The sequence below is a fragment of the Sorghum bicolor genome, chromosome 2 (assembly GCF_000003195.3).
Source record: "Sorghum bicolor cultivar BTx623 chromosome 2, Sorghum_bicolor_NCBIv3, whole genome shotgun sequence".
NCBI classification, from domain to species: Eukaryota; Viridiplantae; Streptophyta; class Magnoliopsida; order Poales; family Poaceae; genus Sorghum; species Sorghum bicolor.
In genome coordinates this window covers 69,875,082-69,900,141 of record NC_012871.2, presented here as the reverse complement: position 1 = coordinate 69,900,141, position 25,060 = coordinate 69,875,082, and the positions used below count along the sequence as shown (strand labels likewise).

Below are 25,060 nucleotides of genomic sequence, written 5' to 3'. Positions count from 1 at the left end.
GAAATACTCTTGGAGATGCTTTCAAGTCTAGTTAAATCTGGTCTCCTCTTTCTATCAAATCAAATCTGCTAAAGTCTCAACCTCTAGGGTGTGTTTGGTTCGAGGAACGAAACGATCCATCTTCTACTCATTTCTGTTTTTTTTTTGTTTGGTTTGTGGAATAGAATAGGTTGATGCATCACCATCTCCTCACAAGCTAATACGAGAAATGAAGTTATAAGTTCACTCGTGATGCACAATCCCATCTAAAAATGGAATGACTCATCAAACCCCTCCCTCTATGGAATTAGGTGCCCTTGTAATAAATACATAGAGTCTTGCGCGTGGATTTGTTACTTTACATCTCACTAGCTTGGCGTCCGCAATGGTGTTCAAATCGCTAGCTATTTGATCTCTAGGAAGAATGTTATTAGCTTTCAATGGCAATTTGCAAATAGCTAGCTTAAGAAGTCGCTAGCTATTGTGGAGAGTATTGTGAGAGAGTTATTTATGAGCCTAGCTATTAGGAAGTCGCTAGCTATTTGGTCTCTCTCCTCGATAGCCAATAAGAGTGCTATTTTTTTATTATTTTTATATGTCATCTCGCTAATTATTTGTAAAGTGTTATTGAGAGTCAATAGAATTTCTTCTAGCTAGCTATTTAATAACCATTGCGGATGACCTTAGATAGCTAAGTATACAACGCATGGAGCCAATTCAATCTTGAGAACAAATTATGAGATATAACTAGTGTAGCCGCCTGTTGGAATAGTAACTCCAGATATATATGAATGAAGATCAGATACTTTTGACATAGTCCCATCAGCATATGTAATAAGATTCAGTTGACAGCCAAATGACCAAGTAAGACCCGGTCTCGACGACGACTGTGGCACCAGCACAGTGCAGGACATCATCCTCCTCCTCCTCTCTCTTGGAGCAAGAAAAGGGGAAATTGAGGAGAGAAATAGATGCCAGGCTGCCACGCCCACCCTGAACCGAACCTGAAGTCTGAACATGCCAAGAAAACGGCCTTCTAGAAGAGCTACTCTCGGGAGTCTGGGTCGTCGCCACGTACACCCGCGCCCTCATGCATTCTCCGTAGCGGAACGGAACGGAACGGAACAGCTGCGGAGTGGCCCGCCCATAGTGGACGGCTTGCGCCGCAGGGGCATGCGCCACTCGCCGACGTCGCGCCAGGGCCCAGTCTGTACTCTGATGCCGATTCGACGATGCGCGTGCGAACGAGAGGCGCTCAAACTCACCTGACCTTAGGCCTTGTTTAGTTTTTGAAAGAAAAAATTTCGTGACACTGTAGCATTTTGTTTATTTATGATAATTATTGTTTAAATATAAATTAACTAGACTTAAAAGATTTGTCTCATCAATTCCGACTAAACTGTACAATTAATTTTTATTTTCGTCTATATTTAATACTTCATACATACGTCTAGATATTCGATGTGACAGAGAATCTTAAAAAATTTTGGGTTTTGGACCAAAGTAAACAAGGCCTTAAGCTCATCACCGTACTGCCAAAACAGAAAAAGGAGAGGGAGAGGGGAAAAAACAAAAAAAGTAAGAAGAAGGGAAAAAGAAAATCACCCTCAGCATTGCTTTTCTCGATGCTTTATTTGTTAAATCAGTACTTCTTACTACGCGAGAATGTATATTTATACATACGTAAACATGCGAATCATTTTGCCAACTCGATGTGAGAGTGACCTGCGCATGCATGGCTTTTCGCTAGTGCTGTCACAACAACAATGGTGGTTTATGTTGCTGGCCCGCAAAGTAATTATTACTTAATTATATCTTATATATTATATATATGCTGGAGGGGATGAACGAGTGCATCGCAAGTTAGAGGTTCAGATTTAGTTCAGGGTTTACAAGACCTCATTGGTCTACAAACAATGGATCAGACCTTTTGTTGGATTGGCTTGTTCATCAAGCTGAAAATAATTGAGATGGTAATTATCCCGCAATTCAAGGTTGTGTAATTAATTATTTTTTATCTATTTTTAATACTCTATACATGTGTCGGAAGATTCGATGTAATGAAAATTTTTGTAAACTTTTGAGTTCTCGACTGCATCTGTTACCCTAAGTGGCCGAGCAAATTGAATGCAAACCACTGATGACTCTCGGAAGGCACCATTGCTCGATCGATCTAGCAATCAATCAGACAACGTGCATCGGGCATAGGTTGCGTACGTGGTGACCATTGACGAGGTGTGGTTGGTGCGGGTGCCCACGGATAACATGTGCTGTTCATGCAACAGATAAACTAATGCAGGGCTGCCGGCTAGTACATGCAGATGCAGATGCAGATCCCTTGACACTCGTCAAACAAGGAAACAAGAACCAGTACAACTGAAATAAGCCCTTGTTTAGTTCATCATGAAAACCAAAAAGTTTTCAAGATTCTCCGTCACATCGAATCTTGTGGCACATGCATGAAACATTAAATATAGATAAAAACAAAAACTAATTACACAGTTTAGCTGTAAATCACGATACGAATCTTTTGATCCTACTTAGTCCATGATTGAATAATATTTGTCACAAACAAACGAAAGTGCTACAGTACCGAAATCTTTTCACTTTTCGAAACTAAACAAGGCCTAAGATGACAAACGCTGCTATCTCGATCAGAAAACAGCCGCACTGTTTTTTTTTTAAAAAAAATAGAACTTCCCAACTTCCAAGTGCCCCCTCCCCGTCTAGGAACTGGGGCCTTGTTTAGTTTACTCTCAAAATCAAAAAGTTTTTAAGATTTCCCGTCACATCGAATCTTGTAGCACATGTATGAAACATTAAATATAGACGAAAATAAAAACTAATTACACAGTTTAGCTGTAAATCAGGAGACGAATCTTTTGATCCTAGTTAGTCCATAATTAGATAATATTTATCACAAACAAACGAAAGTGCTACAGTACTGAAAAATTTTCACTTTTCAGAACTAAACAAGGCCTGGTGATGTAATAAAATGCGCAGATTCGCCCTGGGCCTGACACAAAAAACTCGGCAGATTCGCAGCAGCCTGCGTACGTGCGCTCATCGTGGGACGGTGGTTCACGGAAAAGATGAGATCGCCGTACGTGCGCGGACTTTTTTTTTCTTTTTCTTTTTTGTGTGTGTGTGTGTCTGACGACCACGTTTTACCAGCACGACGCTACAGCACCGTGCTGCCGCTCTTAAAATGCGTCTTTCAAATTGTTTCAGAATTTTTCAACGAGGATGGGAATGGAAGGGAACACTGAACACCGCTATCTAGGTTCGATAAAAAAATTTACCTTAACAAAAGTGAAATTATACGATTGTTTAGGTCCCTTTTGGAATACATGAATAGGAGAGGACACGACATGCAAAACAAAAGAATAAAAAGCATAAGAATTTCGTATGAAAATCACATGAAACAAGATGTGATGAGGTTTGATTCAGATGTTTTTTTACCCCTGGTTTTCCTCTATAATCAAATGCAAATGAAAATTTTCCTATATTTTTCATCCGCATGGTAGAAGCCAAAGCTGTGGGTGCACCTAATTATTCACTTCTCTCCCGGCGGCCGGCGAGCACTCGTCCACGTATACGAGACCGGATCGGATGCCCATGCATGTTCATCGGATCAATCGATGAGGATGATGAGGTCCCCGAAATGATCATGAGATCGCGAACCATAGCCCCGTGTGGGTACAGTATGATTGCCATCATCCAGTTGTTGCCCGTCCATCCCATCCCACATCACTTTTGGTCCACGTTTTTTCTTTTCCGGGGTTAATATATAATATGACATGTTTTTAGGGCATAGTTAACAGTATACAATGCAATGACGAACTTAGGACCCGATAATCTTAGGCGGTCATCTGGGCTTCAGCTAGGGCCGGAGCTCAGTGGAGGTCAATTTGGGCTTTGGCCCCTGCTTGCCTCAAACCCATGTTGAAGCGGCAGGTAGATCTAGGAAGTAAGAACCACTGCAAAAGCTTACAAGTTATGACTAATGAGAAGCAAGCTCACATGCAGCAGCAGTAATATGTGTATTACTCGCTAAATAGCCCCACGGTCGTTGGTAGAGTATGTGTCGTTAGTAAATCAGGGTTCCGCCTAATTTTAAAACCGATGCTTTGGCAGCTAAGCGTCAAATTACTGTAGCACAACTAAGTAATCGCCCCCCTTTATTGATGCTTTGGCAGCTAAGCGTCAATAATTTTAGAGTTTGTAGTAGGGGTCCTACTAAAATGACATTTTTTGTCTTGGGATCCATACTTGGCTACATGGACTCAAGTAGAGGCTCTACTGAAGTTGCTCTAAGCGAGGCACACCCATACGCATTAATTTGTTGTTGAGAGGCTATCCCACATGTGACTCAATTTACAGAGAAGATTATTAATATTTATGACACCAAATATGTATGTTATCAAAACATGTTCAATAATTTAATGACAATTATTTGGTGTCTACAAATTTTAGTGACTTGGGATAAAAGCAAATCAATATTTTTTTTAGATGGAGGAAGTACTAATGATGACTTATTGATTGCGTTGACGTTTACCGCCTGATTTTAGCTCTTCTTGCTTCGTCCACCATATTGTAAGATTGCAAGGAAAACGACAAGCGGACGAACATGTCCAGAGGTGGAAGTTGAAGTTATTCCAATGCCATGACAGACGAGTGAAACATAACTTTCAGCTTCTGCTGCTTCGACCACGCATATTAGGCAGAGCCTGCTGCAGCGTCGTCTTGTTGCTATGAATTTCCAGTCAAACAATAATGCAAAGTTTCGTTACAACTCCCATTTCGGTCACGAGATATCTCACAGCAGTTTTATTTAGCCTACTAGGGTGACATCACATACAGGTTCGATCTGCAACTCGCTGTGCCTATCTTCCCGTTCAATATTCATTTCATTTCCGTGAAAGAGCGAATATAACGAAGACTCTGATAACACCAGCGGATAGATATTCGTGAAAGTTGACGTACGCTCGACAGCGACACATCGTCAGTCGTCACCGGGAAGCTCAGGCGTCGTTTACTTCTAAAAAATTATTTTAGTAAAATAGACATTGTATCACTTTCTTTTATAAATATTGTTCAATTATAGATTAACTAGATTTAAAAAATTTATTTCGTAAATTATAGATAAATTATATAATTAATAGTTTTTTATTTTTATTTAATATTTTATATACATATACTGCAAAATTTGATGTGTTAAAAAATATAAAAAAAATTCGGAATTAAACAAGGCCACCGTGGACGACGACGAGACGACGCGGCAAGGGCAATTGATGACGTGCGCGCACATCTCATTCTCATCCGATCCTCAACCAGTGGCACGTCAGCCCAGCGCGATCCCGATCCAACTTGTTTGTTGTTTCCTTCCCTGAATTGGAAGCAAGCAGGTTAAGGCTGTCTGTGATCCTAGTCGTCGTCGAACCGCGCTCCTAGCTATTGCAGTTGCAGGATTGTAGTAGAATCGTACGTGGAATGAACTACGGTAGAGTTCCAAAACTTCTCACGCATGTAGTATTACGGCCTTGTTTAGTTACACTTACACTCAAAACTTTTTAAAATTTTTCATCACATCGAATCTTACACCATTTGCATAGAACATTAAATATATATATATATAAAGAAATAACTAATTGCATAATTTGTCTATAATTTACGAGACAAATATTTTAAATTTAGTTAGTCTATGACTGGATAATAATTATCAAATATAAATAAAAATGCTACGGTGTCTAAATCTAAAAGGTTTTATTTGGTCGTATATGCCCCCTTAATGGTAAAATTCAAGTCCTACGGCAAATACGAGGTGCTGAGTGTTTAGATGTTGACACATTATTAAGCTTTGCCAAGATAAACATTATTTAAATCATTTGTTGGTTTGCTTGATAGTATAAAATATTTTCATCTCTGTTCCATGACGATTAACAGAAGCACTATTCTAGATGCGTTCAGATGATAGGGAATCCGTATTATTAAATTGTTCTATTTTTTAGACAGACATTTATCAATCATGTGTTGTACCAACTGATGAATAAACGATCATACCTATATATATCTTTAAAAGTGGAATATGTTTAAAAGGTTGGGGATAATTAGGCTTTGGGGCAACCGGCCTAAAGTGTTCAACTCGATCAAGAATCAAGATAGCAATTTTGACACATTGGTTTGGAGGTCAATTAGGCTTTGGGGACAGCTTCTTCACGAAGCCGAAAAGGTTCAGATAAAATTAATCAGGTTGCGAGAAAGTGTGATGTAGGCCTCGTTTAGTTTTGATTTTTTTCTGTTTAGATACTGTAGCACTTTCGTTTTTATTTAACAATTATTGTCCAATCATGAATTAATAGACTCAAAAGATTCATCTCGCGATTTATAGGTTGTACAATTAATTTTTGTTTTTGTTTATATTTAATGCATGCTTTATGCATGTGCCGCAAGATTTGATGTGACGAGAAATCTTTAAAAAATTTTGATCTTTGAGATGAACTAAACAAGGCCGTAGTTGTTTTATTATGTCTATAATAAGATGAACCATGATAGGTTTTGTAGATCAACTACCTTATGGATTCGATTTTGCTATAAGCTCTCATTCCCCCCATGCGAACACCCGAGTGGCCATACTTGACTCTATTCTTAGTCTTGAATCTGAGTCCTTAATAGTATTTCGAAGACACATTCTTCTCTTGCATTGTGATCTAACAACCAAATCCGCTCATACATAACACGCTCTATCTCTAAGCTCTTGATCGTCTTTCTTTGAGACACATCATTTTCATACATTGTTGCCTAATATACAAACCCGTTACTAAAAACACACATTAACCATAACGACATGGTTATTATGGACCAAGCTTGTTCGCTGGTATGAGAAGTCAAGGTTGAAAATACTGTTCGCTGATTTATTATGAGAAAAACACCGTTGGCTAGCAGAAAAATTACGACTTATAAGACAAGCGAATAGAAGATTAAAATTTATAAAGTTTTTTAATATTTGCATCACATCAAATCTTACGGTACATGTATGAAGCACTAAATATAGATAAAAAATAATTAATTATATATTTTACCTGTTATTTACAAGACAAATATTTAAATCTAGTTAATCCATAATATTAATAATAATTATGAAATACAAATCAAAATGTTACGATAGACAAAATCCAAAAAAAAATCACCACCTAACTGAACAGCCCCCGAGCGGATCAGATGAGACGTGATATCTCTCAGATGTCAGCTATAATTCATCAGATCCGATCCCCAACATATCTTCGGAGATTGAGGATGGAATCCGAACGGAGATCATGGCATCGTTCGCTCGTGTGGTTATCATTAGCTGCAGGCGTGGCATCGTCATGCCTATCCAATTATCCATCGCGCCGCCCTCTTTTGTGTTCAACGTTTTTTCTCCCATGCCATCATGGCGTGTCTGTATATATATACAGTACCTTTTCTTTAATATATTATTGCTTTTATTATGACCAATCATGGAAAATCTACACTTTTGTTATATGTACTAAAATAGCATGCCCCACCAGACGTATGATTCCTATATTTGGTATCCCTGAGAATGTCATCGTATCATTATGTTTCAAATTTATAGTTTAGTTTAGTTTTGTTCCAAATCAAACTTCACTAATTTTGATAAAGTTTTAGAAAACTACATTAACATATGTATAAGTCTAAATAAACGCACTATTGAAATACAGTACACGTCCTGGAAAAAATTAATGAAACTAGTTTGACGTCGGAGATGCTATACTACATTTTTTGTTGTATAAATAAATTAGTCAAAACTTAAAATGTTTGATTTGGTGAGGATAAAATCTGTTTAGTTCCTCTCCAAAAGTTTATATCCTCTCTCCATCGAATGCTTGGACACATGCATGAAATATTAAATATAGACTAAAAATAATTAATTGCACTACGAGACAAATGTTTTAAGCTTATGCCTTGTTTAGTTCACCTCTGAAAACCAAAGAGTTTTCAAGATTTCCCGTTACATCGAATCTTGCGGTACATGCATAAAGCATTAAATATAGACGAAAACAAAAAACTAGTTACACATTTTGCGTGAGACGAACATTTTAACCCTAGTTAGTCTATGATTGGACAATATTTGCCACAAAAAAACGAAAGTGCTACAGTAGCAATTTTTTTAAAAAAATACATCTAAACAAGGCCTTAATTAGTCAATGATTTTATAATAAAGTGCTACAGTAACACATATAGTAATAATAAATTAATTAGACTTAATAAATTCGTCTTATAGTTTACTCATAAATTCTATAATTAGTTTTTTTATTAGTATATACGAGCAAACCATGTAAAACATCTCTATACGACATCCTAAAATTTTACACGAACAACAAGGTTGCGCTAGTACAATGTGATGGAATATCTGCCTAAAATATACTAGTGATTAAATGTGCAGTACCACGAGACGACACGGTATGCATCCTGCAAGAGACTGCAACAATATCTGTGTGCACGTGCACGCGAGGCAGAGCGGTTCATTCTAGGTGAAAGTGACCGCAGCGGACGGCAATGCTGGCAATGCAAGGCAAAATAATCTCGCTCGCCGGCGCGGGCAGCGGGACTCACTCGCGGAGTATATAGGCGTTAAGCCACGACGGACGGCCCATCGGCGACGCGGCTCACACACGGGCGGGGGCGGGGCCGATGACGCGCGCGCGCACCTCATCCCGAACGCAACGGCGTGGGGCGCCATTTGTTCCGGGCGACCGTTTCCCCGTCCGCGTCCGGCCACGGCCAGCCGTCGCCTGCATGCGTGCTCTCGGTGCTCGCTGAGCTGTGTTGGTGCAAGGATTGGGACGGGCATGCAATATGCATCGATCATGCAATGTGAGCTAGCTGTGCAAGCCTACCGGGTCGGGTTCATACGTACATGACGCATGCCATGTGCTGAGTCGGCAGGAGATCGATGCATGGCATGGAACGCGCTTCAATTAAACACGTGCGCGTTGGGATATACTGGAACCTTCTTCTTTTTTTTTCTTTTTACAAGGAGAGACGATCTCTTCCAGGTTAGCAGCGCTTCCGTTGAACCTTCCTCTTCTTCCTCCCAAGTTGGTCCTGCTTCTGGTCCGTCCTGGAGCTGCCGCTGCTCTCCCCCCTCCCGGCAGCAGCAGAGGACAAGCAGGCCTGATTGGGCCGGAGGAAGCGGCCCGTGTACCAGCGTCTGTCCCCATCAGTAGGTGTCGTTCACGTGCACGGTGCACTCGTATCATCATCAAACTCATGTGCCTTGCTGAAAAAAAAAACACACACACACGAACGAACGCATGTGCCGGTGAGGTTTCGGGTTTTGTTATATTTTATTTATTAAATAAAGTTAACTGATATCTTGAAAATGACCTGTCCAAAAATCATTTGCAGATTATAATCTTTTTTTCTGTGCTATAGGCAGAATGAAGAGGAAAAAAATCACTATCGCGTCATGCGTATGGGTTTGTGTGGGTGTGTGGGCGTGTGGCACATGTACATCACGCATTGTAGCGCAAAATGAGGTCTACCGGCACATATTCTATGTCAAAACCAACATGCCACTCTCGCTAGCGTGGTAACTCTATTTTGCTATGCCACCCATACTCGTGTGACAAGATTAGCATCGTCGTGCCTTAGAAGAAAATAGCACCGTCCTTTTTTATATGGCATCCACTAAATTAATATGATTTTTGTATGAAAATTGTACCTCTTGATGATGAGATCTATGGCTTTTTAGTTTTGAGGTTTTTTTCCTCTTTTGATTTGACTCCTTAAGATGCTTAGAAATTGCTACAACTTTCAACACCATACTAACCACCACTAGGGCCGGTCTTGCTTTGTCACCCTATAAATCATATATGTTCTTATACATAGTGTGGGAATGAAGGAGGGGATAAAACAGTACAATATCATATATATGGAAATAATACTTGTCGCCTTGCCAGTTTATTGAAAATTCCCCGATTTCAAAGTGTAACTATCCAGTGGCAACTATTGTATAGTTTTAAAATAAATTTAAAATTAAATTCATATATGATACAGAAACTTACCTTCATCGGAACCATATGAAAACGAGCACCTATTCCATCCCTAGATGTAGATGAAATTTCTAAGAAGATTAAATCTCTTAACAAGATTTGCAACATTTTAGTTTTGGATTTTTTTTCCTGTCTAAAGACATTAGAATTTATTAAATAGTTATAGCTTTCAATACCATATTAACCATATCGCATGTCATCTACAAGACTCTCTTAATTATATGTAGTTTTTTGTTACAAATATGCTTCAAATTCAAGAAAAGAAAGTCACATACTAGATAGGTGGAATTTGTTTAGATTGACAACAAATTTGTTCTATGTTTAGGGGACAATGTAGCATAATATGGAAGATGACCTATGTTCACAAAAATATTTTAGCATCATGAAAAATACGATAAAATATAAAAATAACTAAAAGATAAAACAAAGCAAAATAAAAAAATATATAAAAAAAGGAACTAACAAAAAAGAAAATTTGGGCAGAATAATGGGACATTTGAAATGGAAATAATAAAGATAGAGTGATATAAAACGATAGTTAAACAACAATTTAAAATGGAAAGAAAGGAAAAATAGATAAAAGAGAGAATGCTATCCCTATGCCTTTATTGCTTCTGTTTTAAACAAAGGAAACCATAGTAACAAATGGGTGATGAAGGGACATTTTTAAATAGAAGTAATATATAGAAAGGAAACGATTAAAGGAAAATAAAATCTCGAAACATTAATAAAAAGGAATAAAAGAAGCCATCTTGACAGGCAGAAAACCAAAAGAAAAAGAAAAAGAAAAAGAAAAAGAAAAAGAAAAAGAAAAAGAAAAAGAAAATGAAAAGCAACGTCGGGACTCCGGGAGCCTATCTATCGGCGATTGGAACTTCACGCCATGACGTGGGCCAAATATGAATATGGGCCGGTAAGCTAGCAGGTAGCGTCGATAGATTGAGGCCTTCTGTTGCTAAATTTTAGTTTGGTAAACTTTAGTTACTTTAGCATTTAAACTTAAAGCACACTGAATAAAAAGAAGGTAGAATAATTTAGTCTTACTAGTTACTCAAGAGTAACTAAAATAGTTTTAGCTGGCTAAAATTTAAAAAGAGAAAATAAACAGCCCTGAATGCCGATCGAGTATGGCAATATATTTGCTTCAATCTGCATTAAGCAGTGCTGACTCTATTTTCAGTTACTTGGTGAATTCCCCGCGCGTTGCTGTGGGATTTTTTTAAAAATAAATTATTATATGTATAATATTACTATATGGTATTTAGTCTATTATGTATGTATACATATGAATTTGACTTGCATATATTTTATTGTATTATATCTAGTAAAAAAATTGCTAAGCTAATAGAATAAAAACTAATATTTGGTTACATTATAGAAGAATTAATTGGTCTATTATGTATGTATATATATGAATTTGACTTGCATGTATTTTATTATATTAGATCTAGTAAAAAATTTGCTAAGCTAATAGAACAAAAACTAATATTTGGTTACATTATAGAGGATTTAATTGGTGATGAAACAAATAGTGTATGTACACAACTTATATGTTAATACACTAAAGATTTAAAGTATTTCACATGATATAAATGACATGGTCATTTTTTATAATTAATATGGGATGACATGGAGAATGATGTGGACACCTTGCATGGAGAGATAGAATATTTAGTGGGCTACTTAGTGAGAAATGATATGAACAGCTTGCATAAAGAGAGAATTTATCTAGTGAGATTTAGCTTTATAAGAGTTATAGATTTCCGCATTGTGCCTCTCTTTTTAGAGAGTCGCACCTGTCTGAATCTATGTATACGTCAAATTCACGATCATCTAGGCTTTTCACATTCGCTTTAACTTTTTTTTCATCTATTTTATTATATATCTAGATATATTATTATATGTATGTAAACACATAGTAAAATGAATATAATAAAAAAATCAAAACGACCTATAATTTAGAATAGAGGGAGTAACAATCATAAGATTTATAGGACATGTTTTATAGTGGTCAAATAAGTTCAAGTATTTAGAGGATATTCTGCATGTATCATGGATACAATATACTCTATCCACCCCAAATTATAAGATATTTGATTCTTTTACTCCAAGTTTGATCCTCGACTTATTCAAAAAGTTTATGTAAACACAGTCAAATTTAAATTATTTTTGAATAACTTTTATTAATAAACCAAGCCACGATAAAAAAAGTGGTACTTTACACAATTTGAATAAAACGAGTGGTCAAACTAGATATAAAAAAAATCAATCATCTTATATTTGAGATGGATTAAATATTTATTTACCAGAAGCTCTTAATATCAATATTTATATACTAATGATACCTCTTTTTGGGACTGAGGAAGTATTATTAAATAAATATACTATTATGCAATGTTGTTTTATACATCTACTTCCTCCATATAGGATTTAGAAGTCGTTTAGGAGAGCGATATGGTCTCCAAACACATAACTTTGATCTCTTATTTTTATAAAAATATTTATAAAAATAATATATGTATACTTTTATAAAAGTATTTTTTAAAACAAATTTATTCATATATTTTTCATATTTGCAAACTCAATAATTTAAAATTTATTGATGATTTATATTCTTAATGTTTAATGTTTGACTTCAAAACGACTTCAAAATATATGGAGCGAGTATGGCACTTGTTAATACGGTTTTTTTTATAATTAACTTATTTTAATATTAAGAAATCGCTGCCCGCATCGACGATCCCTTCATCAAGCCTCGAGAAGAAGCTTTCCTGCCGCCGGAGTCTGGGACAGGCCGCTAACCGATGGGCCGTACGCCGTCGTACGATATATGCCCGGACCCTGTCTATGGCTACGTCGGCTTCGTGGGCGACTTGTTCTCGTGGGGCTTGGCGGGCGGCTCCGCCGTCCACTTCGTCAAGGGCTTCCGCGCCTCGCCTAGCGGCGCCCGCCTCGCCGGCGCCGTCAACGCTGTCCGGCAGAACGCGCCCAGCGTCGCCGGCAGGTTCGGCGCATACTGCATCTTCCTCTCCGTCATCGAAATTGCAGCGTCGCTCGCGCTTCGGAGAGACGACTACTGGACCGGCGGCACCGCCGCCGCCGCCACAGGTGGCCTACATGGCATGCTGCGCCGGGGTGGCGGTCCCGGTGCCGCGGCGCGTTGCGCTCTTCTCGCTGCCCCAGGTGTCGTGGGCCTCGATTTGGCCCTCGATTGGGGCCTAAGTGTGAATGCGAGTAGATTGTACCCTCAAAACAGGCAGATGAATGTCCGTCTGCCCAGGCCCTGGGTAGACGCATCACACCGCCGACCCCCACAGTGGTTGAAGATTTCTCCGTCTGGTACAAGGGAAAAAGGTGCTGCTTCTCTATTCTGATTTTGCTCCTGATCGACTCCACAAATTGCAATACTCTTCTCTGTTTGTTATAAAATGTATTGAACCATTGATCATTGAGGTGGGTTTAGTGTTGTGGGGATCAGTGCTTTCAAAATAGCTCTGCACATGCATCTTTCCTGGGATTCAGCAATGCAAATAAAAGTTGAACAGCACATGCATCTTACTGCTAGTGAGCAGCACAGTAGAGAGAGTTCTAAATGAAGTAAACCGATTTGTATGATTGCCTAACTAATAACCAGGAACAACCGAATTGATTCATTAATAATGAGCCTCAATCTTTTAGTTCCAGTGATGGAAATTCCCCAGTGTTTAGCTTTCGTGTCTTAATAATTATATAAAATCTGGAAGGTCAATATTGCACTGTCATAGAAATATTGAACGTTGTATTTGAAATATTAAATTAGAATGTGAAAATCATATTAGAATATAGAATAAAGTATTAGAATGATATGATCCTATAAGTCCATTATGATATTGACATGGATGTTGCTAACAACATCTACAAAAGTACATTGTTTTAAATAAAAAAGAGTTACATAATATGAAAGTTTGTTTCATAAAAAATCTGCTAACATAAATATAATGCTTTCAACCTATATGATTTTTTAGACACTGGTGTTAAAAGCTAAAAAGGTTTGATTTAGTAATAAAAACTTAAATGGACTTATATATGGGACCAAAGGTAAATAAAATTTGAGGTACTGGTAGGTCCTTAATTAGAATAGATTGGCATGTTATTAAATTCTTAAAATTTCTTATGGTCATTTACTCATATCTGTGCGCAGAACCAATGGAAATCTTTGAGAACTAAAAGAAAATAGAAGAAATAGTAAAAGAGAATTTAAGGGCGCTTGTAAAATAAACAGGATAACCACTTTTTTTGTTGTATGCTTGGTGGATCTTGATAGGATAATACCTTGTCATTGGATGGTCTGGTCAAAGATATATTGATCGTGGAGTTATTCTATAATTTTCTTGTTTGTGTTGTTTTGGAATCAGTGATGACAACATAAATCGGTGATGAGAACATATCTGAAAGCATTTATATATACTTAGTGCCGCTGGAATATAGGGGACAGGTCAATTTGCTTGAATAAAATCAGGTTTCTGCTCTATACACCAATGTATTTTTGACTGACCAATTTGAGACTTTCCTCTGCTAAGCTGCAAACAATGCTCTTTTGTGTTATGGAGATAATAATATTCACACATTCTATTTGGCTATTTGATTTCTTAGACATTTTAAAGCTTATTGGCTATGTAACCTTTGGTCATTGCATTGGCTGCACTAAAGATGCATTCTACGTACATAAGGTTGCTGACTTGCTGTTCATATGAACTATATTTTCAGTTCTAGTGTCTGAACCTTAAGATTACTTGTATCTTCTGCAAGTTTCCACTGTGTTATAAGATGAAGTTTCCATAATATGTGTAACATAAACATGGTATGCCACTGATATTTTGACTTTCTTGCATTGACAGCTATCTGTCTGAGAAATAGACAGGTTGAAATATGTAAGCACAAGTTTGTTTCATTTGTGTTTTCTGTCTGAAACCAATGTTGTTTCCTTTCGTGTGCATATGACGTGCCTGTTTGTTCATTCTACCCTACAGTCTACAGTATGACTGTGATTGATGTTAACATTTTGTTTCGACAAGGGATGTTCAAAGTTGCCTGGTTTATGCATTATTTTAGAAGTATATATTCCGTTGTGTCTGCTCTGTTTTTTTGTTACTGACGGGTTATTCTTAAAACTTATGAATTGCCTTCTTTTCAGAGTTAAGACCGTCATGGGTCACCAAAGATTTTGGCATGGAACAGAGATAGAAATTTCGAGCGAGTCGTAGGGGCGGTGAGACAAATTCTTTTTCCTTTTGGGATGAGATGGACAATAGATTGTTGGATACAGTGGTGGACCCAACGTAGAGATGTTGTCTAGGACATTCCTTTTCAATTCTCTGGACTAAACAACCCCTCATTTTATGTGTCAGCGTCATGCTTGAGCCGGCCGTCAATTTTCAAAATAATTGACATTAGCCATAACCATAAGTCAAATTATCACCTGAGTGACTGAGTTCTCAACCAAGTTGTAAAGATTTTTTTCCTTTCTCATTGTAACGTATGGACATATTTTCTAGTACTACTAAAGAAATAATTAGCCAATAATATATGCAGCAGTGTTGAGTCATTTTCCATGCAAATGAGAGGATTGGAACATTTGTGCAACCAAGTCCTCCACAAGAAATAAAAAAAAAGGAAAAATAAAAGGATGACAACGGGACCGTCCAGTCCGAGCCGGGCAGCCGGCTGACCAACGGTTGCCGCCGTGTTACTAGAGGCCCAGGTTGCCGCCGTCAATCAAGCCACACGACAATCTGGGCCGGAATTTGGCCCACGAATCCTTTACAAAGTTATTACTGGGCTGGAAGATCTGGGCCAGACTTTGGCCCATGAATCCTTTACTGGGCTGGGCGGTGGTCACGCTAAACCGCGAAGGCCAAATTTGGGTTGCTTAATCCGCCAAATCACGAATGGATTAGATTATATAAGTAGCAAAAGGTCGTCCCATTTTCCAAGGGGACCGATCCACCGCCCTCCCCCCTCCTCCCTCTTCCATTCTTCCTCCCCCGTTTCGGGGAGAGACGCCAACGAGAAAAGAGGGAGCAGGCAGCGAAAGGAATCGCCTCCACGTCCTCGGTAGCGCTGAATCGCGCGTCAAATTCCTTGTTTTGCCGCGGATTTGGTGCTGCAACTTTTCTATAATTTTTTTTTGTTTTTTGTTTTTGGTAAGGGGGACATTGGCGCGGTCTCCTGTACTTGGATTATCTGCATTTTTGTTTCCCCCCAATTTCTCCGGCTCAATTTCTTCACGGATTTGGGAGTCGAGGCTAGGGGGCTCTCCATTGCTGGTTTTGCTCGCTTTGCATGCCGATCTTCTTTGCCTTGGTCGCCCCCGAAATTCCCGCAAGTTTGTGATTCTTTCTGAGCTTCCTCGCCTGAGCTCGCGCATTTCCGAGCGTCTACAGGTGTCTGTTGCACAAGCTCTCTCTTGTTGCTCCAATTTCACGCGTTCTGCATGCATGTATTCCCCGAAGGAGGTGGCATTCTGGAGCTGTTGCAAAATTCTGAATTGTTGTCCAATGTCCATCCCGAGAAATTTCTGAGGGGGGAGAAGAATTGCTGTTGCATTTCCCAGGGCAGCTGTATTGACATGGTCGCAGTAGTGTAGGAGGCAGACAAGATGAGGCACTGTTGGAGCGCATGGCTCCTGGCCCTGTGCCTCGTCTCCGTTCAGCTCCTCGTTGCAGCACAGAACTTGTCACCGCCAGCCTTGACACCGCCCCTTGTCAAAGAAGTAGACGATCTGGTAAGCTTATTTCTGTCTATTTTATTGAATTGAACTTTTATAGGTTCCTATATTTTAGTTCTACTCACTAGAGTGGCGTATTTCTGTTACAAATGAAAATTCAGAGCAAGGCATGCATCAGATACCCTGTTGGTAGGAATGTAGAGGTCGTCAAGGCTGCTCAAAGCTCAATGGAACCTAATGTTTTATGGAGTATATAGGATGAGCTTAGTATTAGTTCGTCACAGAGGTGTATGTGTGCAATTTCCTTATCTAGGGACATGCATGTTGCCTGAAAGAGAAGCTATCAGATCACTGAAGTTTGATGGGTATTTTCAAACTTGTCCATGATTTTGCTGATTCTTGTTTCATATTGCCCTTGGACACCTGCAGCACCTTGATTTTAACTGTCAATAAGATGAAGTTTCAATAAAAAGAACTGTAACGTTTACTTTTTGCGCTACTGTGCTAATATTGTGCATCACTGCATTGGTTCAGCAGAATGCTTCTTCAGTATTTTTGTTTCATAATGCTATATATATTTTGTGACTGCTGTTTCTTAGCAAAACTGTGATTATTATAAGTAATTATTGTACTAATGTTTGATTAACTTATAAATGTTCCCTCCATTTCATAATCTAGGGTGGTTTTCTTTTTTAAAATAAACTTTGATCATCTATTAGTAAAATACATGTATGTTTAGTGCACGAAAGATACATCCTTAGATTCATATTTCACATGGTTTTGTAGTAATTTTTTTGAAGGAAGTTTTGTAGTAATTGAGAATGATTCCAAGATAAATTAATGGTGAAAGCATTCCTTGAAAGACTTTCCTTGCATATACTGACATAGTGACATTTTACTTTGCGTACAGGTGGATCATGTATGGACCTCATGTGGGCTAGACAGGGGATCTCTTGAAGACGTTAGAAAACATTTCAATTACAACCACGTATTTGACATTCTCCGTACGCTCTCTGGAAAAGATACTAAGGACAGCTCTCCTGAAACTGAAAATGTCAGCAAAGCACTGCCTCCACAAATTAAGAACACTTTGCTTAACTGCTTAAGCAAGCATCCACTTGTTGTTGCTGCGCAGGAGAGTGCAAAAAACTTGCCTATTGATTATATCAAAATGCTTATTGCCATGTTAAGAAGCGATGTGGCTCAAGGACCTCCTGGTGCATCAGCAACTCCTGCACCACCACCAGCTGTGAAATCAAATCCATCTTTAGGGGAACCGTCCTCAACAAAACCTGACAAAAATCCAGTTCCTCCATCAGAAACAACACCCAAAGAAAAGACAGTGCCCCAAACTGAAAAAACAGCTGCCAAAAAGGAAGATAACAGTGGCATGCCAACCACTGCTCTCATTGGTTTGTCTGTGTCTGCTATAGCGCTGTTAGCTCTTCTATGCTTATGCTGCTGTGTTTGCCGTGCAAAACAGGGCTCCTCATCTGATGTAAGGGATGATAAACTGCTTGTGAATCTGAACCTGAGTAATTTGTCTGGTATGAAATACACCCACCCACCTTTCTCCAGTGTATTGCATCCGTTTGACATTATGGTGTTCATTTTGTTTCATTAGGACAATACTTTTGGCCAACAACAAAATTGATGCTGTTAGTTTTGTACTAAACATTTACTTACGATTATAATTTTGTATCACATAATTGAAATATTGATGATGTAACCGTTGGTCAAATCCTTGTAAGAAAATGTAGGAGTAATGTGCCATTGTCTTCTAGTATTGATTTACATGCTTTATTTTGTAGCTGCTTCTCTTAAGTTTTCCCAAGGAAACCCGATTGATATCAACAAGCTGGGAGCACTGCCGCTGAAGTCAGAGGCTGGCCAAAATGGCAATGTCAAACAAAGCTCATCAGAAATCTCTAAAACTGAGGTTACCCCAGCAGTGTACAACAGTTTGGCTGAACCAATGGCTGCTTCTACTGGTTCTTTCCCAGGATCAAGACCAACAGCTCCACCAGCTGTACCACCTCCAGCCCCTGCACCTCCGAAGGCCCCTCCCTCATCAACTCCACAAGCACCTGCACCTCTGAAGGCTCCTCCCTCATCAACTCAAGTACCTGCACCTCTGAAGGCTCCTCCCTCATCAACTCCTCAAGCACCCACACCACATTCAAAACCTACTCCAATTCTTCACCCTGAATCCTCATCACCATCTGCTCCAAAAGCTGCACCTTCACCAATAGATGCACCGCAGCCAAAAGCTGCACCTCCACCTCCACCACCAAAATCTACCGGCCCACCACCACCAGCAATGCCTGGTTCATCGAAAACGCGTCCACCACCACTTATGAAGAAATCAGGCAATAAGATGGATGATGGCGCAAATTCTCATGAAGCTAAAACAAAGCTAAAGCCCTTCTTTTGGGATAAAGTAACAGCACATGCTAATCAGTCTATGGTGTGGGATCACCTCAAGTCTGGATCGTTCCAGTAAGTTTATCGATCCCTTTACAGTTATTTACCTCGGCTAGCTCAATGTTGCAATATCAGTATATCACACCAGTTACCTATAATGGTCCGCAGGTTTAATGAGGGTAAGATGGAAAGCCTTTTTGGTTATAACTCTGTGGACAAAACAGGCGGTGATGGCAAGAAAGATTTATTATCTAAGGATGTTCCTCAGTTTGTGAGGATACTTGACCCTAAGAAGGCACAGAACCTTGCGATATCATTAAGGGCTTTGAGTGTTTCACCAGAGGAAGTATGTAGTGCAGTTAAGGAAGGTAAAATCGGTTTTCTGCCATTACTGATCATTTACATGCATAGGTCTCTTAATGCATAGTCTTGTAACTGCATATTTATTCTACAGTTTTTTCTAAAAAAAAAATAATAGTATTCACTTATGCTGCAATGATGTTTAATTTCTCCATCTTCTGGTTTAGAACTTCTCTTGTAATATTGGATATAGTGGCATTGCTACATGACTATATTAATTTGACCTCACCTTCATAACCTAAATATAAATATTAGAGACTAATCTCTTTTTTCTGAGCTAAGGTGTTAGCTCATTTTCCAAATATCAAACATCCATCTTTTCATATGCGACCAAAATGGTTCCTCTGAGATATACTGTTTCCCATCGCTGTATTTTATTTCACCCACTGCCCTTGCTAATTTGTAGGAAATGAACTTCCACCGGACTTGATAGACACCCTACTAAAGTGGACCCCAAGCAATGATGAGGAGCTTAGGCTTCGACTGTACACTGGGGAACTGTCTCAGCTTGGTCCTGCAGAGCAATTCCTAAAAGCAATTATTGATATTCCATATATTTTCCAACGCTTGGATGCATTACTTTTCATGTCCAATCTACCAGAGGAAGCTTCAAATGTGAAACATTCTTTTGCTACTTTAGAGGTAATAACACATTCATTGTAACCTCTCAATTTATACATTATATATGACACTGATGTATTAATTTTATTTTTGTTTTCTTAGACTGATTCTTTTGCTCACTATTTGTGCACACCTGTAGGAGTGGATATTGATTTTTTTTACTTTAGCTAATATGTAGTTGAGACAACTTGCATAAGCTCCTTCCAAACTCTACTCTTTATATTGATCAATGTTCTGATCGGTGCTTTCTTGGCATTTCCTGATCAGGTGGCTTGCCAAGAGCTTAAAAACAGCCGACTTTTCTTGAAGCTGCTTGAAGCGGTCCTTAAAACAGGAAACCGGATGAATGTCGGCACATTCCGTGGAGGAGCTCAGGCTTTTAAACTTGACACGCTCCTTAAGTTATCTGATGTCAAAGGAACTGATGGGAAGACAACACTTCTGCATTTTGTAGTTCAAGAAATCATTCGTTCTGAAGGTATCCGTGCTACAAGGGCTGCAAAAAAGCAGGATTGTAGTGTATCCAGTGTGGATGCCAATGATACTGACGGTAATAATATGCAAACTGAAGATGATTACAAACAACTTGGGCTGAAAGTTGTATCCAATTTAGGTGATGAGCTACAAAATGTCAGGAAGGCAGCAATCCTGGATGCAGATCAATTGACAATGTCAGTAGCAAGCCTTGGCCACAAGCTTGGCAAAACCAAAGAATTCCTTAACACGAGCATGAAAAGTCTGGATGAAGACAGCAGGTTTCACCACAAGCTGAAGCATTTCGCAGAGCAGTCTCAAACTGATGTTGCTTTGTTGCTAGAGGAAGAGAAGAAAATACGGTCCTTGGTCCGGGGCACTGTTGATTATTTCCATGGGAGTACAGGGAAAGACGAGGGCCTGCGGTTGTTTGTGGTAGTGCGAGATTTCCTTGCAATGCTGGAGAAGGTTTGCAAAGAAGTGAAAGAAGCATCAAAAGTGGCTCCAAAGAAAACAAAGACCCCTCAACCACCCCAAGCATCTTTCAATGATCCCAGGCGCAAGCTATTCCCAGCAATTCAAGACCAAAGGACAGACAGTTCAAGCTCAAGCTCTGATGAAGACGATTAGCAAGGAACCGGTTGTCTTCCCCTCCAAAGTGCACTGAATGGACCCTTCCAAACAATAGTGCGGTGATACAAAATAAATGAAAGTTGATGGGGAATGATTAATCAACGCTATTTTGGCCATTCACTGATCGACAATCAAATTGGGAAACCTGGGCACCTGGCCTGACTTTACACACTGTTGTGTTGGTAATGGCAAATCATCAGACCTGATCTGGCATTCTTGGCCAAGGGGGTTGTTTGGCACTCTATCCCATCGAGCAAGAAGGATGATCATGGTCGAGACAGCACCTATCTGAAAGGTGACTGGAGGAAAATGGGCAATTCAAAGGAAATGGAAGAAAACTGACTCTAGTTTAGAGCCGGTGTAAATGCAGGAGGTAGTCTGACTAATACTGTTCTTCTGTTCACTGTACAAATGTACCATTGTACAAAACACAAAACACAGAGAAATGCAGCGCAGACTTGTGAATCCGATGGCTTTGTTTGTAATTTCACAATACCCTTGCAAACAAACCAACACAAAGTGTAACAAGAAGTTTGTTCCATCATTTATGCAGTTGCTGCGGCTGAATGATCCCCAGCTAACTCAAGCCAAGATCTGTGCTAATCCTCTAATTAGCCTTGTTCTGAGAGGAAATACAGAACTTGAGAGCCTAATCTTGGTGAAAAAACTTCAGGGTAGTCTGTTCTTGGCTTTATCCATCTAGAAGACTAGAGCTTAGAGGACTGAAAATATGCCCATGTTCGCAAATTGCAGGCCGTAACCATAACCAAGTGTTCGCAAATTGGATGTCAATCAACAAATGTTTCCGGTTTAAATTTTCGGGGTAAGTGAAATCTCGAGCAAAAATTCAGAACTGCCCGCATAAAACTTCATTGTGCATCATGAAACATGCAACAATCTAACAGCTTCCTTTCAGATCACAGCCCACATTTTCATGTCAAAGCACTTTCAGATTGAAGTCTTTGCTGCAGTCCCGAAATTCACGTCTGAGATTGGGAGTGACTGAATGAACGCACATTCACATGCACAATCACCAATAGTTGATACATCAAATCCACATAGCAGAGGTCACCATATCCTTCCAATGATCCGATGGCAATCTCAGAAATGAATTTCAAAACTGCACAGCACAACATTTCAGAATTTTCAACTGGACTGACCAAAAATTTGAACCCATCCAACACAAACTGTAAATTGGAATACCAGGTTTGATCAACCAGTCATCCAAAGGATGCACCGTTTATAGCAACAAATACAGAACTAATCCTTAGCAAGCACAAGAGTAACCTAGTTTAGCAGCGGTACACAGGAACACATCCCCCAACACAACACCTAAGGCAAGTCTAGAACGTACTACTACACAAGCACAAGTTGATACGGCCGCACCCACAGGAAGTGCCACCACCGGAAGAAAGGCGTGGTCAGGGATCTAGTCCTCATCACCAGCAGCAGCCTTGGCGCTACCGCCGCCGGACTTCTTGGGGAGCAGCAGGTTATGGATGTTGGGCATGACACCGCCGCTAGCGATGGTCACCGTGCCCAGCAGGCGGGAGAGCTCCTCGTCGTTGCGGACGGCGAGCTGGATGTGGCGCGGAACGATGCGGGTCTTCTTGTTGTCACGAGCCGCGTTCCCGGCCAGCTCGAGAACCTGCACGAACAGGGAGAGAACCCAACGATTACTCAAAATTCTCACTGGTTCGATAGATACTAGGAAATAGACCGCCTAAATTTGAATGTTTAGCCAAAATCCAACAATTATTGTACTTCAAATCCAAGTAATTTCGTCAATTAACCCCCAATTTATATTAAATAAAAGAAAAAAGAGGAAACCCCGGTGACCCAAATTTTTCAGTACTCAAAACCAAATCGAAGACTATAGCCGCAAAATTGGAAGTCTTCTTTACCTCAGCAGCGAGATACTCGAGCACGGCAGCGAGGTAGACCGGGGCGCCGGCGCCGACCCTCTCGGCGTACTTGCCGGCCTTGAGGAACCTGGCGATCCTTCCGACAGGGAACTGGAGCCCGGCCTTGGAGCTCCTGGACATGGCCTTCTTGGCGGCGCCCGAGCCGATCGCCTTACCTCTCCCGGCCATGGCTAGAAACAGAGAGGGGATCCGCAGCGAGAAGCGAAGCGAAGCGAAGGCTTGGGAAGACGGGAGAAAGCGAAAGCGCGGAGCGTGCGGTGGTGGTGGGAGGACGGACACACAGGACGAGTGCGTAAGGACGGGATGCGGTGGGTGGTTGTCTTATATAGCTACGGGTAGCCAATGGGGCGGGAGGGCGCGGATCGGTGACGTGGCTCGGTGGGGGATCGATCGTAACCGTCCGATGGGGCTTGGAGAAAGAGTGCCGTGCGGTGGAGGGTTGGTTTTGGTTTTGCCGCCACAGCGTTTCGTCCGGATCGTGGGCCCCACGGGAACCACCGGGTCGTGGGCCTCGGAGTTTTCTTTCTCTTGCTCGTCAATTTCGGCCTGCTGGTCAGTTGGTCCTATTTGTATGAGCACAAGTTTTCGGCTTTGGCCCTCTGTTTTTCTAGTTTACAAATTACAAGTTCTGCGGTAACAATTGGACACATTTAGGCTACTCAACTCACTCCATTCATACCAGTTCCCTGCTGCAGATTATCGATGCAATAAGATCTTTTTTTTTTGCAATAATATATAGATCATTGTGTTTGGTTGTCATGCATAGACAAACCAAGTCCAATAAAATTATGGCCTTGTTCAGTTCGCAAAAAGTGTGGTTTTTGGCTACTGTAGCACTTTCGTTTTTATTTGACAAACATTATCCAATCACGAAGTAACTAGGCTCAAAATATTCATTTCACAAATTACAAGTAAACTGTGTAATTAATTTTTATTTTCGTCTATATTTAATACTTCATGTATGCGATCAAAGATTCGATGTGACAGGGAATCTTGAAAATTTTTGCGAACTAAACAAGGCCTATGTATGTTTGTTTGTTTGTTTACATTTTATTGCATGCAATCACCTTGTATGTTCTATTAGACCACTCTCAATGAGATTTTATCGAAGTTTCATAGACATTAAATATGCTGATGTGGCACCATATTAACGAAGAGAGAGATTATAAGAATTTTATGTTGACAAAACTCTTTTGCACTTTTCTAAAATATGACGTGTTGGAAAATGAAATATGAAACCCTCCATTGAAACTAGTTTTAGAGGTCTCATAATTTTAGTAAAGGTGTAGAATTCAAATATATGTTTTTGTCAATCGGTTTATATAAATATGCATTGTCTAGCATTTTAAAATTAAATGTACTACCTAATGCTGCATAGGTCCATTTGAGCACTATACAAGCCTACATAAGAGCTTATGAAGACAACTAAACATTATCAAATTGCACAAGTCTGGAGGTCAACCAATCGTACCCATAGTTCTTAATCCTTGAGTTCATAAATATTCCGATATTTCGGATTTTTGTAGAACTACAAAATTTGTGAACCCTTCCGCAGCCAAAAAAAAAAAATGAAGTCAATCTGTTGCACTTAACATGCTACTAAGGCCTTGTTTAGTTCCAAAAAAATTTCAAGATTCCATATCATATCGAATCTTGCGACACATGCATTAAGTATTAAATTTAAATAAAAACAAAAACTAATTACACACTTTGCCTGTGAATCACGAGATGAATCTTATGATCCTAATTAGTCTATGATTGGACAATATTTGCCATAAACAAACGAAAATGCTACGATACCCAAAACTAAAATTTTTGCCAACTAAACAAGGCCTAAATTCAGAGTACAACCCTTTCCAAAAAAAAAGTAGGGCAGGTGC

The 25,060-nt window shown here is 39.6% G+C and overlaps 3 protein-coding genes across 5 annotated transcripts; 2 read left to right on the top strand and 1 right to left on the bottom strand.

Annotated features, from left to right (window-relative positions):
* LOC8084091 (mitochondrial import inner membrane translocase subunit TIM17-2) lies at window positions 12,778-15,599 on the top strand. The gene is made up of 2 exons (XM_002462932.2): window positions 12,778-13,391; window positions 15,211-15,599. The coding sequence occupies exons 1-2, from the start codon at window positions 12,842-12,844 to the stop codon at window positions 15,258-15,260; spliced, it is 600 nt and encodes a 199-aa protein (XP_002462977.2). The 5' UTR covers window positions 12,778-12,841; the 3' UTR covers window positions 15,261-15,599.
* On the top strand, window positions 16,010-21,807 carry LOC8081717 (formin-like protein 11). 3 transcript variants are annotated; one of them, XM_021453644.1, is made up of 7 exons: window positions 16,010-16,130; window positions 16,225-16,800; window positions 17,654-18,290; window positions 18,555-19,242; window positions 19,336-19,535; window positions 19,934-20,169; window positions 20,416-21,807. In XM_021453644.1, exons 2-7 carry the CDS (start codon window positions 16,675-16,677, stop codon window positions 21,250-21,252), a joined length of 2,724 nt encoding a protein of 907 aa, XP_021309319.1. In that variant the 5' UTR covers window positions 16,010-16,130; window positions 16,225-16,674; the 3' UTR covers window positions 21,253-21,807. The 3 variants fall into 3 exon arrangements, with proteins under 3 accessions (XP_021309319.1, XP_002462976.1, XP_021309320.1); XM_021453645.1 differs by having other exon boundaries at window positions 16,013-16,800; window positions 17,654-17,797; window positions 17,879-18,290; XM_002462931.2 differs by having other exon boundaries at window positions 16,012-16,800.
* Window positions 22,412-23,488, bottom strand: LOC8081716 (probable histone H2A.2). The gene is made up of 2 exons (XM_002460779.2): window positions 23,160-23,488; window positions 22,412-22,903 (listed from the first exon to the last, which is right to left on the bottom strand). Exons 1-2 carry the CDS (start codon window positions 23,346-23,348, stop codon window positions 22,685-22,687), a joined length of 408 nt encoding a protein of 135 aa, XP_002460824.1. The 5' UTR covers window positions 23,349-23,488; the 3' UTR covers window positions 22,412-22,684.